This window comes from Ammodytes marinus (genome assembly GCF_949987685.1).
Source record: "Ammodytes marinus genome assembly, chromosome: 13".
Lineage (NCBI taxonomy): Eukaryota > Metazoa > Chordata > Actinopteri > Uranoscopiformes > Ammodytidae > Ammodytes > Ammodytes marinus.
Genome location: NC_137217.1, coordinates 16,850,101 through 16,865,186, shown reverse-complemented (window position 1 = coordinate 16,865,186; position 15,086 = coordinate 16,850,101). Strand labels below are relative to the sequence as shown.

The 15,086-nt window shown below is 40.1% G+C and overlaps 2 protein-coding genes across 3 annotated transcripts in view; one reads left to right on the top strand and one right to left on the bottom strand.

Annotated features, from left to right (window-relative positions):
- The window catches only part of fhod3b (formin homology 2 domain containing 3b), a 90,705-nt gene extending 87,734 nt beyond the window's left edge, over positions 1-2,971 (top strand). The window contains exons 24-25 of the mRNA XM_080039843.1: positions 115-276; positions 458-2,971. Of these exons, the coding sequence (XP_079895969.1) occupies positions 115-276; positions 458-540 (245 nt within the window). The 3' untranslated portion in view covers positions 541-2,971. The remainder of the gene's footprint in view (positions 1-114; positions 277-457) is intronic.
- A 140-nt stretch (positions 2,972-3,111) lies between these two features.
- On the bottom strand, positions 3,112-14,770 carry LOC307259824 (retinoic acid receptor RXR-beta-A-like). Of its 2 annotated transcripts, XM_080039841.1 has the most exons (12): positions 14,632-14,770; positions 12,997-13,191; positions 12,554-12,707; positions 12,119-12,298; positions 11,666-11,719; positions 10,177-10,337; positions 5,889-6,018; positions 5,402-5,528; positions 5,256-5,297; positions 5,054-5,145; positions 4,834-4,939; positions 3,112-4,731 (listed from the first exon to the last, which is right to left on the bottom strand). In XM_080039841.1, the coding sequence occupies exons 2-12, from the start codon at positions 13,135-13,137 to the stop codon at positions 4,584-4,586; spliced, it is 1,335 nt and encodes a 444-aa protein (XP_079895967.1). In that variant the 5' UTR covers positions 13,138-13,191; positions 14,632-14,770; the 3' UTR covers positions 3,112-4,583. The 2 variants fall into 2 exon arrangements, with proteins under 2 accessions (XP_079895967.1, XP_079895968.1); XM_080039842.1 differs by lacking the exon at positions 11,666-11,719.
- Between the last annotated feature and the right edge of the window lie 316 nt (positions 14,771-15,086).

Here is a 15,086-nt window from a genome sequence, read left to right as displayed (position 1 = left end):
AAGAGCAGCTGCAGTATGTAGTAAAGTAAAAAAGACAAGAAAGAGTGTGCGAATTTGGAAAACATGAACTGTGTCTGGTTTTCTTATGCATTGTGTGTGACCTTATTGTTTTAGGCCGCGTTCCCCCGTGGTGCTCTGCCAGTGATGACCCGGTCAACTGCACAGACGACACAGCTGACGAGATCATGGAGAGGATTGTTAGGTCAGCCACTCAGGGGCCCAGCCAACGGGCGCAACCTCGGGAGAGGAGGCGGTCACGGGCCAACCGAAAATCATGTGAGTCACGTTGAACTATTGGACGAGTAACATCATTGATTATCACGCAAAAATAATTCCTGTCAACTGCATGTGCAAAACAGGGAAATAATAAACTTCCACATCACAGTTTGTCCCTCTCTCTCTCTCTCTCTCTCTCTCTCTCTCCACTTTCCATTTGCATCTCTTCTTGTCTGCACAGTGAGGAGGACACTAAAGAGTGGGCTGACAACAGAGGAAGCAAACGCTCTCGGCTTGTCCAGTGGCTCAGAGATGCAGGTGTGAGCCTGGCCACTAAAGAACGTCCGGAAGCCCTTTCACTGCCTCTCCAATGCCAACACCCACCTGGCAACCCACTCTGCTCGGGCCTTGGCACTTAACCCCCCCCCCTTCACCCTCCCAGCTTCGATGAGTTGACCTCATCTTCATGCGACATTAGCTCAACACGAGTGCTTCCCAAAGAGAGTGAGATTTTATTCTTGAACTGACGGGCGGAGAGAGCAGAAACAAAGAGCACTGCGTTCAAATCACTAAGCTTTGCTATTGCTGGATGAACATTGATGTGCTGCACTCACAAGGCTTAACCACAATCGTCGATCGTAGCGTACAAACACCCACACAAAAAGTGTGCATTTAAAGGGGGAGGGCATCAAAAAGAGTTGGCGGTGTGCGCGCTTCAGCCTCCGTGGCCTTGACTGAATCCAAAGTGGGGTACCACAGACACTAAACTCTCCACTGCTCCACTGGGTTCAGTGTATAAGCCCTGTAGCTTAGGTGACAAATTGAATTGAAAGAAATGTTCATCTATTGAATAGATGGTTTCATTGCAGAAGGTTATTGTGTTATATACTACTGTGGTAGTTTTGTGTTTCTTTTCATTTTGCTCAAGAAGGTGCTCAAATAAGGAACAATTGCACTGGATGTAAAAGTTGGGTATCGATGGAATGTGAAATCCTTGACACTGATGAACCACATCTGACATCTGAAAACAAACTCAGCAATTAAACCAGCAAATCAACAGTAGCACAGTTTTTAATGTCCATTAGAAGTGGACCGACTCAAGGCAGATGTGCATCTATAGCTTTGTCAGATGTCCAACTGGATGAGAAGGAATTCATCAGAGAAAGATCCCAGTCAGTAGTTCAGTTACTGTGTGTGTGGGACCTGTGATACCACTAGTTTCAGACTAATGCAAACCGTTTTCAGCTTAAATAAAATGTAGACATGTTGCGTTATGTGACCTATTCTCACAGTTGGAAAGCGTTTGTGTAACAGGTGAGCAATCTTCATAGAGTTATATTGTTTTCATTTTCTAGAAACGTATGAGCTGCACATTTCAGAGTGCCTTTCAGAGACAGTTATTTATTAAGACGTTTTCAGGGACATGTAATCAAGAAAATGTTACTACAGATGTGCAGCCTTTGAGCGGGTGAGAGGATGATATTGTGATGTACATCATTCACGTGCTGTGATTTATTTTAAACCAGTGTTTTTGAACTTGTTCTGACAAAGGTTTTCGTTTATTCCTTGTCACGTCTCTGATCAAATAGTTATGTTATGAAAATAGCTTGAAGGTATTTATTACAACTTGGGGATCGGTTATGCACATTAGATGTATCCTGTTGCCTTATTGTAGAATATGGACATGCATCGTCCACATATTAGTCGAGATCTAGGTCAAATAGAAGTTTTAAACATAAACCAAATTAACGTGTAGATCAGCTGGCGCCATTGGAGATCTTGGTTTGTCTTGGACATACGGAATAGTCCTTCACTCTAACTATGAATGTCATCATCAGGGGTTAATAATGTGGATGCACATACAATCTCCATCATTTATCTATTTTAAAACATGTATTGAAGTGATCACGAAGGATTCCAGTTTTTACTTTTTTTTTGATTGTATAGGTCTGTTTTAGAACGATTAATGATCCTCAATGTGCTTTAACTTTAATTTGGTTAGGCCTTGGCTAAATTTGTAACACCCGTAATTTCAGATTATATCATGGGAAGGTAAATCACAAATGTTCACTGTGACGATGGAAACATAGCCATTGAGAGAAACAAGAATATAGCGCCACGGTAAAACCACACCAGCAGTACATGTTTTTTGTTTTCTTTAGAATTTACTGAAACCTATTCAGCACCTTAGACTATATGTGTAGCATGCAACTTCGTAGTTATGTTTCCCCGATGTGTACTGATTTTTGTCAATAACATGACAAAATCGATGTGTAAAGTTATGGAATGCTGTAAAATTATGTACATGTCACGTCAATGTCTTCATGTTCTTGTTTCGTTTTTGCTCCATGTGTAGAATAGTGTATTATAGACTAAAGGCAGTATTATTCTAAATATAATTTAAACAAACCAAGCCATGCATGGTTTAAAAAAGGTGTCACTTCTGCTCGATTACAAAGGGATGTTCACTTTGGATCAGTGCTGTGGGGTTTGAGTGCGTGTTGTTCAACCTTTTCACTTAACAGACTATAAAGTGAGCTAATGTGGTGGACCACGCCGTGAATTCATTCACCAGCTAGACCTGTGGAATCCCTTTAGAAGCCTTTTGATTTCATTGCACTCTTCTTTTAATTTAACATTAGCTCACCACACACGCCTGTGCCATACCATCACTGTGGAACTTGGGAAACAAGTGCTATACAACCAAGGCTTCTACTTTGTCTATGTCCACAGCAAAATCTATGTAACTACAATAAAAAGGCTCATTAAAACATTATTTGACACATTTTTTTAATCACCTTTCATTTGTGTTGTTTCGTCCTAGAACATGAGGTTTTTCCAGGGGAAAAGTAAGTGTCACATCCAACACTCTTGGGGAAGAAAAAGGAAAAAAAAAAAACTTAAGCCTCTTTTTATTTTCAGTCCACACAACCCATGCTTCAAGTCACTTTATGTTCCAATAGCATTATGGAGGTCGATGACAAGCTCGCCAATTACAGCTCATGTGGTGTTAACATCATACAGACCTCATTTGGTCTCGTTTTAAAATTCCTATATGTCCACAGGTGTTATGGATCTATATGTGATTATTGTAGTTTGCTTTTATTACATTGCAGAGACAATACAATGAACAAGACAGCTACCTATAAAGGGAGGAAAAGGTAGGAAAATACAAGTGAGCATCACAAAAAATAAAAATCAGCTGAAACAGTCTCAGCAAATCCAGTGCAACCCAAGACATGTTCTGCTTCATACTAGCTAAAAACAAGGGCACATTTTAAGAATTATAGAATTTGTATCTCCTGATCATTATTCAAATTTTTAATGTACATTTTCCCTGAACAATTACTTTTGCACAGTACCTTAGAATTGTATAGATAAATTACAAAATGGAGTATTCCCTTTCCACCACACACGATTTACTTTGTAAAACCCCTGAATGACTGACAGGCAGAAAGCTCTTAAGCGGTTTACATTTTATATTGCTACATTTTTCTAACAAAGATTAACAAAGGGCTTTTAACTTTTGCATATTTTTCTTAGGTTTGGTGCACCAATAATGTCAAATAATTTTTCTGAAATAGCACCAAAAGATAAACGCCTGAGTATGTTTACAGGAGAGGCGTATTGAAAGTTTGTTTTAGAAATAGTACATAGCAAGTGTGCAGTGCAGTTTAATCGTTAACCACAAAGTGATTAGGTTTATAAAATGGCAAAGAAGTAAACAACACTAATGGTATATTACCAGACACATAAAGCTGATCCTCATTCAACACAGACAAGTCAGACGACCCGACTTATCCTTTATCTCAGGGTCACTGTTAAGATGTAATCTTCTGCAATGGATATAAGTAAACTCTGAGCTGTTCAACACAGTTCCTGTTGGCCGTTTGGTTCAATAACAATGTATATTTTAGATCAGGCTTGCATTAGGGGTTATGAAAGAGAAGACTGTGTCCTTTATGCATACTCATGATTCAGGTTGCCTTTCTATTAAAAAACAGGTTTCAGGTATCAGTTCAGTTGGACAAACAACTGAAGCATGATGTTTGAGTTGTCTAAAAAGCTTATACAAAATGTTTACCCAAATTATAATTCCTGTAAGGGAAATATGTAAATGTTTACATTTTTAAAAATAACTTTTTTTAACCATAGTTACTCATGAGGTTATTTCAACATACAGCACCAGCTTGAAGATCATGCCAAGCCTTAGGTTTGGTCTTAAGAGCAAATCTGTGCCACACTAAAATAGTGTAACCCAGACAGCAGTGAGACAAATTGACAATTCTTCAAAATAATTTAAAGTGCCACTCCAGTCCCACTCCAGCTTCAGCTTTCTAAACCTAGCCACAGTACGCATTTCCTATCTAAGACAACTGATGGGGAGCTTCAAGCATTTCCATGAGGAAAGTGTCAATAGGCGTGTCACCGATCAGCTTGAAGAAGAAGAGATGCTCCAAGCACTTCAAACCAATGGATCGCAGTGCTGGCAGACGAAGGAGGAGCTTAGCAAACCTGCGAGGAGCAAAGATGATATCATGAAGCCAGACAAACAAAACAATGCATTCATTTTTGACTATAATGCATGCATAAAAACATGAGCATGACAAGCTTTACCTTCCCTGCTGCTCTGGGTATCTCTGTTTGCAGTAGGATTCCAATGATGCATAGACCTTTTCTCTAAGGAGCTCCACCTCGCTGGTGTTGGAGAGCCCTTTAGCATCTGCAAATATAGGAAATATTTTCATCAGCGAAAAGACACTTAAAAATGACATCCTACTCTGTTAAAGAAAATTGACCGATCATTCTTATTTAGATATGAACATTGTGCTGTCACCTGGGTTAAAGAGGACGATTGCTCGGAGGCAGCCCAACTCCGTTTTGTCCATTTGCATATCTCGCATTTTATTGACAAGCTCAGTAAGGACCCTGAATAATGAAACATTATGCAGAGCTTTTGAAAAAAAAGTTTGGGGTGTACTATACAAAGAGCATAATGTTAAAATTATAAATTTTATCGACTCAAGTTTTAAAATTACCTGTCAAATATGGCACCGACCTCTGCACTCTGCACACTCTCCCTGTGTAACAGAAACAAAACAGTTTTTGTTCAGACCCAACAAGTATGTTAACATCCGTTAAATGCGTTATGACTAGTTACAATTTCTATTTGCAAACAATGTACCTGTCAAAAATGGCTCCCACTCCTGCACTGTGTGCACTGTCGCGCTGCAGCTCAGAGGCCAGGAGGACTCCATCTTTCAAAGCGATGGAGCGATGGGAGAACGAGGCTATGAGGAGCTCATTCCACCCTGTTAAATGAATAGGCTGCTGTTAACTCAGTACTAAAGCTCACACTGTTCCTTACCCATCCCACTACAGCTGCATACATTTTTGTTTCATTTACAGTTACTATACATAACTTTTGAAACTCTGTGGTTAATTTTAACTCTACTTATTCAAATGTGCATCTGAAATTAAACAGCCTGATGTTAGATAGGCTTTACACTAAAAACACAAATTAAAAAAACATCTTTGGCGTTGCAACACTAACATGCATCATTTGCCTTTGTTGAACTTGGAGACATAATATGGTTCCGTTTTTTTTTTGCTATATGTGTATGTGTTGATTTTGAAGATGCAGAGGCATCATTCACGACTGCAGATTGTACCTGCACGCAGAAGGATGACCTGGTCATCGAGGGGCAGTTCAGAGAAATGAGGGATTCTCTTTGCCCACTCCACCAAGGCAAACAGCTGCTTGTCTGCTGTCTGACAGATGTTGGTGACTGCATCATGGGGCTGAAACCAAGTATATTAAATCACATTTACTCTAGTTATACATACCTGAAACAATGACTTTCAGCTAGATCATGAAATCAAATAGGGCAATACTGGACACAGAAGCGGCCCGAAGTGCAGTGCATTGTGCGCAGTGCTCCGAAAATAATTTGGTTGTCCACACCGGGAGCGAATTTCTCAGAAGCCAGTGGGCTCCAAAAGTGCTGGTCTTTACCATGCGTTAGTAACAACCTCATTGATAAACAATGTGTTTTTGTATGTCCGCAGCTGGTATTTTACCTTACCATTTCTCAGAGTGAGTTGGAGGGGAGGAGAGCCCCTGCTATTTCCCTGTTTCAATGAAAACATTCAAACATTAATAAGTGTTGGTTTATCCAGTTTCATGGGTTTTTTTTATGTGGTTTCTGTCCGATTTGCGGCTCGCAAGAAAAAAATAGACCAGACACCAACATATTTGTGGTGTGGCCCCTCAGATCTGTTGACAGGGGAGCCGAAACAAAACCGCCTGTGCTTCCATAAATCACGATTACAAAAAAATCTAAATAATCGTGATTATGATTTTTGACATATTGTAGCAGCCCAAAAATTACAGTAAATGTGTACCTAAAGTTTTTTATTAGGTTATCCTAAAAACATGGCAGGGTTTTTCCTGCATAGAGAAATTTTCGGCGCCCCCCAAAGAGGATTTACCTTGCGCCAAAGGAAAATCACCAGCGCCAAAATTATACAATTTGAGAATAAATATAGCAATTTAAAACCTCCCCAAATTCAGCCCAATTTAAGTCACCCTTCTTGAGGGGCTGGACAATAACCTGAATTTAATTTTCGATTACTATTACGGCTTCCCTCAATCCTGAAAACAAAATAATCGTAATTAAACTATCATTTTTACGCACGCTTTTAAATGCAGCGAACCCTTCTGCTGTGCGCTCCGCTCGGCCCCTCCCTCACCTGATAGTTTAGCTTTTATTTCGGCTGGTCCAGAGAAAAGGAGGGAGATGTTGCGCATTGCCGGGTGTTTTGAAAAACTTCGGAGGATGGCAGTAAGTCAGCCTTTGGTCGAGAGGAAAGGTAAAAACTAATTGTGTTGTCTGAAAACACTTCAGACTCACAACAGACTAAAATAATGTGCAAGATATGTCACACGCAGACACGCAAGTCATGTAACATACGCGACCGCCAGAGAGAGAGAGAGAGAGAGAAAAGGCATATGCGACCATGTCAGCACCTCAAAACATCTCGACCAATTAGTTTACTCTCTTTAAAAAGGGACTCTTACCGATCCTGCAATTGAGAATTACAGCACCATCCCGCCTCCCTCCAATGCCCCACCCCCTCATTCCCATCCCCGGTGTTTTATTTTTTTTGTTGAAGAAACTTTTTTGTTGAAGGAGGAGTAGGGTTTTATCCGCTCTTTATTTTCCTTCTTTCACAGGCACAGCCGCATATAGATCGCGGGAAAAGAACAAAGGCTTAAACTCCGCTCGTGAGGAGATCGTTAGAACAGCTGTTGCGACCCTCGAATCGCAGCCATTAATAACATGCAAATTATATTATAACAGCGATCGGGACTGCATGTACATACTCGCACACGGGTGATTCACATTTAAACTCAGATAAACACGTTTCCATGTGGAATGATCAATTACTGCGGCAACTTGCATGCTCACACATCTGACCGAGGGAGAAGAGAACGGAAACTTACTAAACAGGCTCTCTGGCCGACTGACGTTACAGCCCTAACTGACAGCTATCCACACTGAACAAAACGCATCTTAACACACTGTAAGAAATAACAACACTGTAACTTATGAAAGTTGGGGCCTTTTCTACAATGGTCGCTACTCGCTACTGTCTGCCGTGGAATCAAAACAAACCCTCTAGTTGAGAATGCGCAATACAGAAGCAGACGGCAAACAGACAGGTCTATCGGCCAATCAAATCGTTCGGTCCGAATATCATTGGTTGAAGTTTTCACAACCAGGGCTGTACGATTATTTTTTTAGGTGGTAGCACCGGTGCTAGCAAGCAAAAATATTCAGTAGCACAAAAATAAATTTGGTAGCACACAAAGTAGGCTATTGAAAACTTGCATAACCTTAACCCTTGCATTTTGCTCTAATTACCTTTGAGCATGTCATCCTGGTCTCATTTGAGATTCACAATTAATATGATGCAGTAATAATTGTAGAAAAATGAATAGGGGTGCACTGATTGCAATTTAGAAAAAAGAATCTAACCTGCCAATTGCAATTTTTTGCTGATTCAGAATTATTATTATAATGTCCTTCTGTTAATTAAAACCAAACTTTAAAACATTAAACATAGCCTATTAAATAAATAAGTATACATATTGGTACAATTTAGGATAAATTAAATAGGTTGTTGTGAATGTGTTGGGAGTAGCTTTTCAGTGGCTTATTTAAAACTTTGTTTGAATAGACTAGGATACTGTTGACTGCTCTCTGCAGCTGAAGGAGTTGCCTTTCAAGTTAGAAAAAAGCGCTAACTTCCTGTTCTTACTGGCTTAAAAATAAAAGTCAACTCACGTTTGTCTAGTAACAGGCTTTTAATGTGAAGGCGCACAGGAAATGTTCTGTTTGTACACGCGCTAACTTAACTGCGGTAATGTGCCGTCTCCTTCCGGTAATTGCCGTTGAAGCCGTGAAGTTTTTATACCTAGAATCGCTGCATGAACACAGATCCCGAGCACACATCTTTCACCAGCCAAATTGAAGGGTGGACTCAATAACTTACTTGCCTTAGACTCATTTACCCGCAGTGTTAATGTAGAGCCCTCTTAAGCAGTGTTGTGCATCTGACCTCTGTGTTTTAAAGACAGCCTCTCCTCATTATCAACCTGTCGCACGAGTGCGAAAGGATTCGTATTCATCATCGCACGTGATCAATTTCAGTAGCAAATGCGATCAAAACTGTCGCACTGTACAGCCCTGACAACATATTATGAGATTGAAATCATTGTTTGTTTTTACTCCTGGTGGGTCTGTCTTGCATTTTAGAGTGTCATTACCTTATTAATACCATTTTAACCTAATCCAAAAAAAGTGTAAAAATGCAACAAAGGTAAGGGCAGCTTTAAGTCAAATCTTAGTGGTCTATGACCAAGCAATAAATGAATTAAAAACACGGGAGTTAAAAGCTCTTTGACTCCTGTTCCGCCACCACAACAGTCAACACTGTACAATGCAACTGCCTATCCAGCCAGCTCCTTGAGATATAAATATATGATGCACTCACATTCCTGCTAGCAAAATACATGCCCTATCAACACTATTGGCAACCAGTTATTTTTTATTTTGACATTTATTTTATTCAATTATTAAAAATATGTTTCACTTATTTAGCCTATTTCTATTTTCCTTGTTTTCAGTTCAATTAGGCCTATGTTTAAAGTCCAAAGTCATGGTGTTAATAGAAACAACCTTGTTAAAAGTTAAATGCATGATGTTCTTAAATCAATGATTAATTTAACTGTCTTTAATAATCGTGATTACACAATGTCAATCAAATCAATCATGATTATAATTTTTCATAATCGAGCAGCCCTACCTTCTTGCAATTTCCATGGTGTTGATCAACTAGAAACAATTACATTATTAAATAGCTACTCATTAAAATACACAAACGTTTTGCCTTTACTGTTACACAGTCTGGCCTAGGGCTGGCCCGAATACCATTTTACAGGCTTCGAATATTCGTTGGATTTTCCGAGCGAGTATTCGAATACTCGTTCTAAAGAACACACCATCAAACCAACATTAATAATCCCAAGCAAGCTCGGTAGGTGTTGATGTTTTAATAACTTTCTAACGGTAATAAAGTCGGAGTTCCTTACTTTTCCCCGTGGAAGCGAACAGCTGTTGTTCCGTTCCAAATCAGCTGTCCTCTGTGCCATCGTAACCCTTACAGGAGCTTTTCAATTCATCCCATAATTATTTTGTGTCCATATTATATTATATATATATATATATTATTCAAATAATTCCGGCCAGTCCTAGTCGCGACCCCAAAAAAGTCGGTCCGTACTGACCCCCCAAAGGCCCATTCTGAGCCAGGAAAAACTCTGCATGGGGATCCTCCTTGCTGCTGTTTTTTTTTTTTTTTAAATCTATTGTTTGCCACTGTATAATAACTCACAGAGTTGCCGGCAGAACCACCATCAGAGTGAAGCTCAGTCTTCTGCTCCACAGCCGTCTCTGCCTCTAGAATCTTCTCCACGGGCATTTCCTCATTCACTCCAACACTGAACTCCAGCCCCTCTTCACGCTCTCGGTTCCTCTGGCGCTCCTCCTGGACCGCTGTGTCAGACAAAACACAAGAAGACAGTGGTGGGAGGGAGACAGACAAGGAATGAGCTGTAGGTAAATACTACAGAATGCAAAGACTGTGGAGGGAAAAGGAAAATATAAACAGATTTATTTAAGAGTTAAAGAGGTATTATTCAAAATGCTCTGTCTCTTCGCAAATGTTTTGCTGCATTGACAAAGTCCTGTCCATACTGCCTCGACAGAAATACATTGTACATGGTCAGTACAGCAAAAATGTATTTCAAAAGCAATGCATTCAGTGGATCCCAGTCAATTACAACTGAAATGTTGGGCTGGCAATCTCTACAATACATTCCTCAAGATTTGCTTTTGGACTATGGTGTTAAGAATGGATTATGAAATGTTTTCGATGCATCTTTATCCAAGTACATTTTTGATTTGCATACTTTTCTTAATTTATAGTATATACGCAAAATCATAATCCATTACAAAAAAGTTAGATGAATGCGTTTGCATTATCAACAGACCAGACGTATAGTAACTGGCAGGTTGAAGTTACATGCGTGAGATTGTTATGAACATGCCTTTGAGTTAGCTTACATGCTATGTTTCGGGGCCTAATAGAAAATCGTTAAAGGCAGAATCACAATGCATCTAAAAAAAAATCTATACATTTTCCCACCCCTGCTGAAATGGGAGCATGACTGACTCCTGCGTGGTGCTGTTGTGTCCCAGCACAGGACACCAGGGGAGCCTAGACACTAGCTTGTGAAGTTTTGTTAAAACTTAATGGAAAAGTGAGGCTATGATGTGATCTCAGTGAGGTGGAAAAACAGAAGCCGTTGTCTAATCCCAAAAAATATCAGAACATAGACTGACTTCCCCTTGATCAAACAGGGGGGGGGACCGAACTGTCAGATTCAGAATCTCTTTAAAATGACTGTTTGTAACATGTAATCTACCCATCTCAATGGCAGATCAAACACTACTGAAGAGGCAACAGCGCCACATATCAAATGTACTATATTTATTAATTTAGGACACTTAAGGCCTATGATGAAGGTCTTAACTGGAATGTAATCCATTGCTATTCTTTGCCACTTCAACCGATCCACCCCAGCACATTTTAAATACAGTTACACACATTAAACAAACAACTAAGGGCATCTGACTGTATTTTCTAAAGCAGTCCAGCGTCACAAGGCAATAAACCACAGCCATCCTGGCTCTCCATCATTACTGGGTATGTTTTCACACATCATCCCCCCCTCCCCCATCCAACAATTTTGCATGTCTAACACAAGCTAAATCTCTACGTAAAATTAAAATACAATATATTTAAGATTTCAATGACATACTCATCCATCCCTCATCTTTTCCATCTTCTTTAATCCACTTTACATGTTTGATCACTATTGAAAGATGGAGAAAGGGCAGAATAGGAGAAAATGAAGAGAAGAGATGGAGAGGGGTTAGTTATATAAACCGGCCCCAATACACCCGTCTCTACCCTTTAGCTTATCTAATTTAGCATCCACCCTCGCCTAGGCCAGAAATACTCTACTAATCCAATATTGCTTAATCAATTTAATTGGGCTTCTTCCTTTGTGATAATTAAATGTGTTAAGGTATCCAATTGACTGCCAATGTTTAATTAATTCTAAAAATATATATTTCACTCTATGTTGCAGAAAACTCCCAATGAATGTCACCCATGTATGTACGACAACTCGCAAGGTGTTCCTAAGCCTTTAATAGCCAAACAGGCTCTCAAAATGAAATGAAACCTGTAGTACTTGTGCCTAGCATACCTTCTCTTTTCATTCCCATGGCCAGGCACTTCTGGTAGCGGCAGTACTGGCAGCGATTGCGCTGGCGTTTGTCCACCAGGCACTCTTTGTTATCCCTGCAGGTATAGCTCAGGTCTTTACGTACAGTTCGTTTGAAGAAGCCTTTGCAACCCTCACAGCTGTACACTCCATAGTGCTTTCCTGCAAATTACACACACAAAAGAAAAAAGGGAAAGTTAGAGGCTGATGGTCAGATCAAATATATACTCAAACACACTTTATCATTTTAAATTACAAACAGGGCCTGGGACCCATTTGGTAAAATGAATGAGGACACACAGGCAAAGAACATGAAGGATTATCTACACTAAAATTGCCATGAAATAAAAACAGACTACAGCTGAGTTTTCACTGCCTCAAGACTTCTTGTCTTAGCGCACTCACTCACTCACTCACCGGAGGAGCGGTCTCCACAGATGACACACATGCGTTTCTGAGACAACATTATTCCTGGGCTGTGAGCTGGCATGGGCCTCAGGCCAAACGGAGGCTTGATATCTTCTGAGCTGCTGATTGAGTGCATCCCTGATATGGGTGCGGAAGAAGAGATCTGGATACACAGTGCAAACAAATTAGTTATAATTCAAAGATTTGCAATGTGTAAGGTTAAATATATGAAATGTTAAGTGCAACTAGCATTATCCAAATAGATTTCCTTTACAACACATATTTTAAATGAATTGCATTGCAGTGTACCCAAAACCAACATGTGTAGACTAGCCTCTGCCTCTTGTTAACATACCGGGCACCTATAACTATGGCAGACTGACACATCTCTTAAAATACTAAAATAAAAAGGCACTGCTCCATCCATTCAGACTCATATAGTTGTCAGTTACCTGACTGTTGCTGATGGGTCCGAAACCCAGAGAGGGGGAGACCACTGGGGAGTTCAGTGAAGAGCTGATAACTGAGAAAGGAGAACCCAGGATGTTGGTGGGGCTGTTGGAGGCTGAGCTGTTGGTCTGCTGTGAGGACATGGCTTTTAAAGCTACCCAGTGGAGAGGATGAGGTCCAGTCTGAAGGATTACAATCTGAGAGCACAACAAAAACATTATTAGCGCTGCAAAGTTCTTGGACCTGAACCTGCTCGAAACACAACATCTGTCATTAGCTGACAGCGATTGAAAACAGAGCTTAACACAATAACTTGATTGTTTTTATGGGGTCATCCCTATGGTCCCACTGGTTAGGGTTAAAGGAAGGGGACAGGGAGAGGTTAGAATAGAAGTGACACACACACCCACGAACAGACATAATATTCTCTATTACATATTTAGATTACTTAAATGTGGGACCATCGGGCTGTGGGTACATAGACACGCTCCCGTTTTTATGATAAATCAATCATTTGGGTAATTTTTTTCCAAGCAAAGTTGCTAATCACTTGGTTTCAATCACTCTCAGGTTTGTTTCAATCACACTCTTGCTCTGATCATTTGCAGATTTATATATTTGAAAATGGGATCTCTTTAGGTATTGGGCCTTCGGTTGTAATAAAAAAAAAAACCACACACACTAGGATGTGCGGTGTATTTTTTTTCCCCACTGACTTTTAACTGAGAAAGTAATCGTTTGTTTGTTGAGGCCCTGTTTGCAAGACAGTTTCGAACGGCTATCTATTTAACTAAAACACTTAATTAAACAAGGTACATATTAGTTTCACAAAGTTTCACACATAGAGAGCGATTTGAATGACGAATATCATTAGCTAAACGTCCACAATCCAAATTGTTTAACATGATCAGCCCTAATCGTATTGCTCAAATGAAAAATAATCACAATCATTAAGATTTGGCAACGTTTTGGCGTGACAATCTTTGTCCAGACCGAATTAACCATTAAGTGCATTGACGAGATTTGTCAGGGTTTGTTAACGTTAGCTGGCTCCTCTTGGCATCGTAATAACGTGAAGTTACACGTTTGCTAAATGTTGCTAACGATATACGCAGTAATGTTTGCATTGACGTGGATACTGTAAAACGCTTACAACAAACACAAGTACCCGCGTCCACTAGTATAGTTTTAGGAATTAAGTCAAGTATTAGTATGGTTAGTGCATTGTATTACTGACCGTAACAAATAATCTTGTTTTACAGCTAACTAGCTACCTAGCTAGCCGTAAATCCGTAATAGCTCGACAGACGCTGGCTGCAGCTGATATCGCTTTGGTTGGCATACGTCTGGGTGATATCGCACTATGTTACGTTTTGTAGAACTGCGATACAAGCATGACCCTTTATTCACTAAGAAACGTAGAGCTTGAAAACTCGACGGGAATTGAAACCACTTCGATACATCCGCACCATTAGCACTATTTTTTCTGGCTAGCTAAGGTTAGCTTTTTAGCTGCCGTTCCTGCTAACTTTGCTAATAGAGCTAGCGTTAGCCTAATGCACGGCTCTGGGTGATAATCTGAAGACGCAGTTGTTGACCAAATAGCTCATGGTCGTTCGAAGGTTGGAATTACTTACCAGACACACCTTCGACGCATTGTGGAAAAAACACTTTACTGTCTTGTTGCAATGATACAAGCGCCAGACGACGGGCCGACGCTCAGATCCAGTTTACTTCAACTTGACGCTGTTGTTGTTTACAGGCCATGATGGCTCAGTGCCAGGATCCAGTGAGCCAAAATGTCTCGCGGGACCACCCATTACAGAGCTGTCATATGACACTTGTGCAGTGTTTGCTCGGCTTGATACATTTTTTAATCCATCTGAATTTGGTTCATTGTTTATTGCGCAACATTAGCATGAAAACAATGCTAATTTCACCCATTGCTTTATAACATTGCCACTATTGTTCTGATAAATCAATTAGACCCCCCCCAAAAAAAAAAAAACAAAAAAAAAAACATTGTCATTACATTCAAGGGTGTGTAATGGACAGCTCTGCCAAGTCTCACTCTTTGACCGTGAGACACACG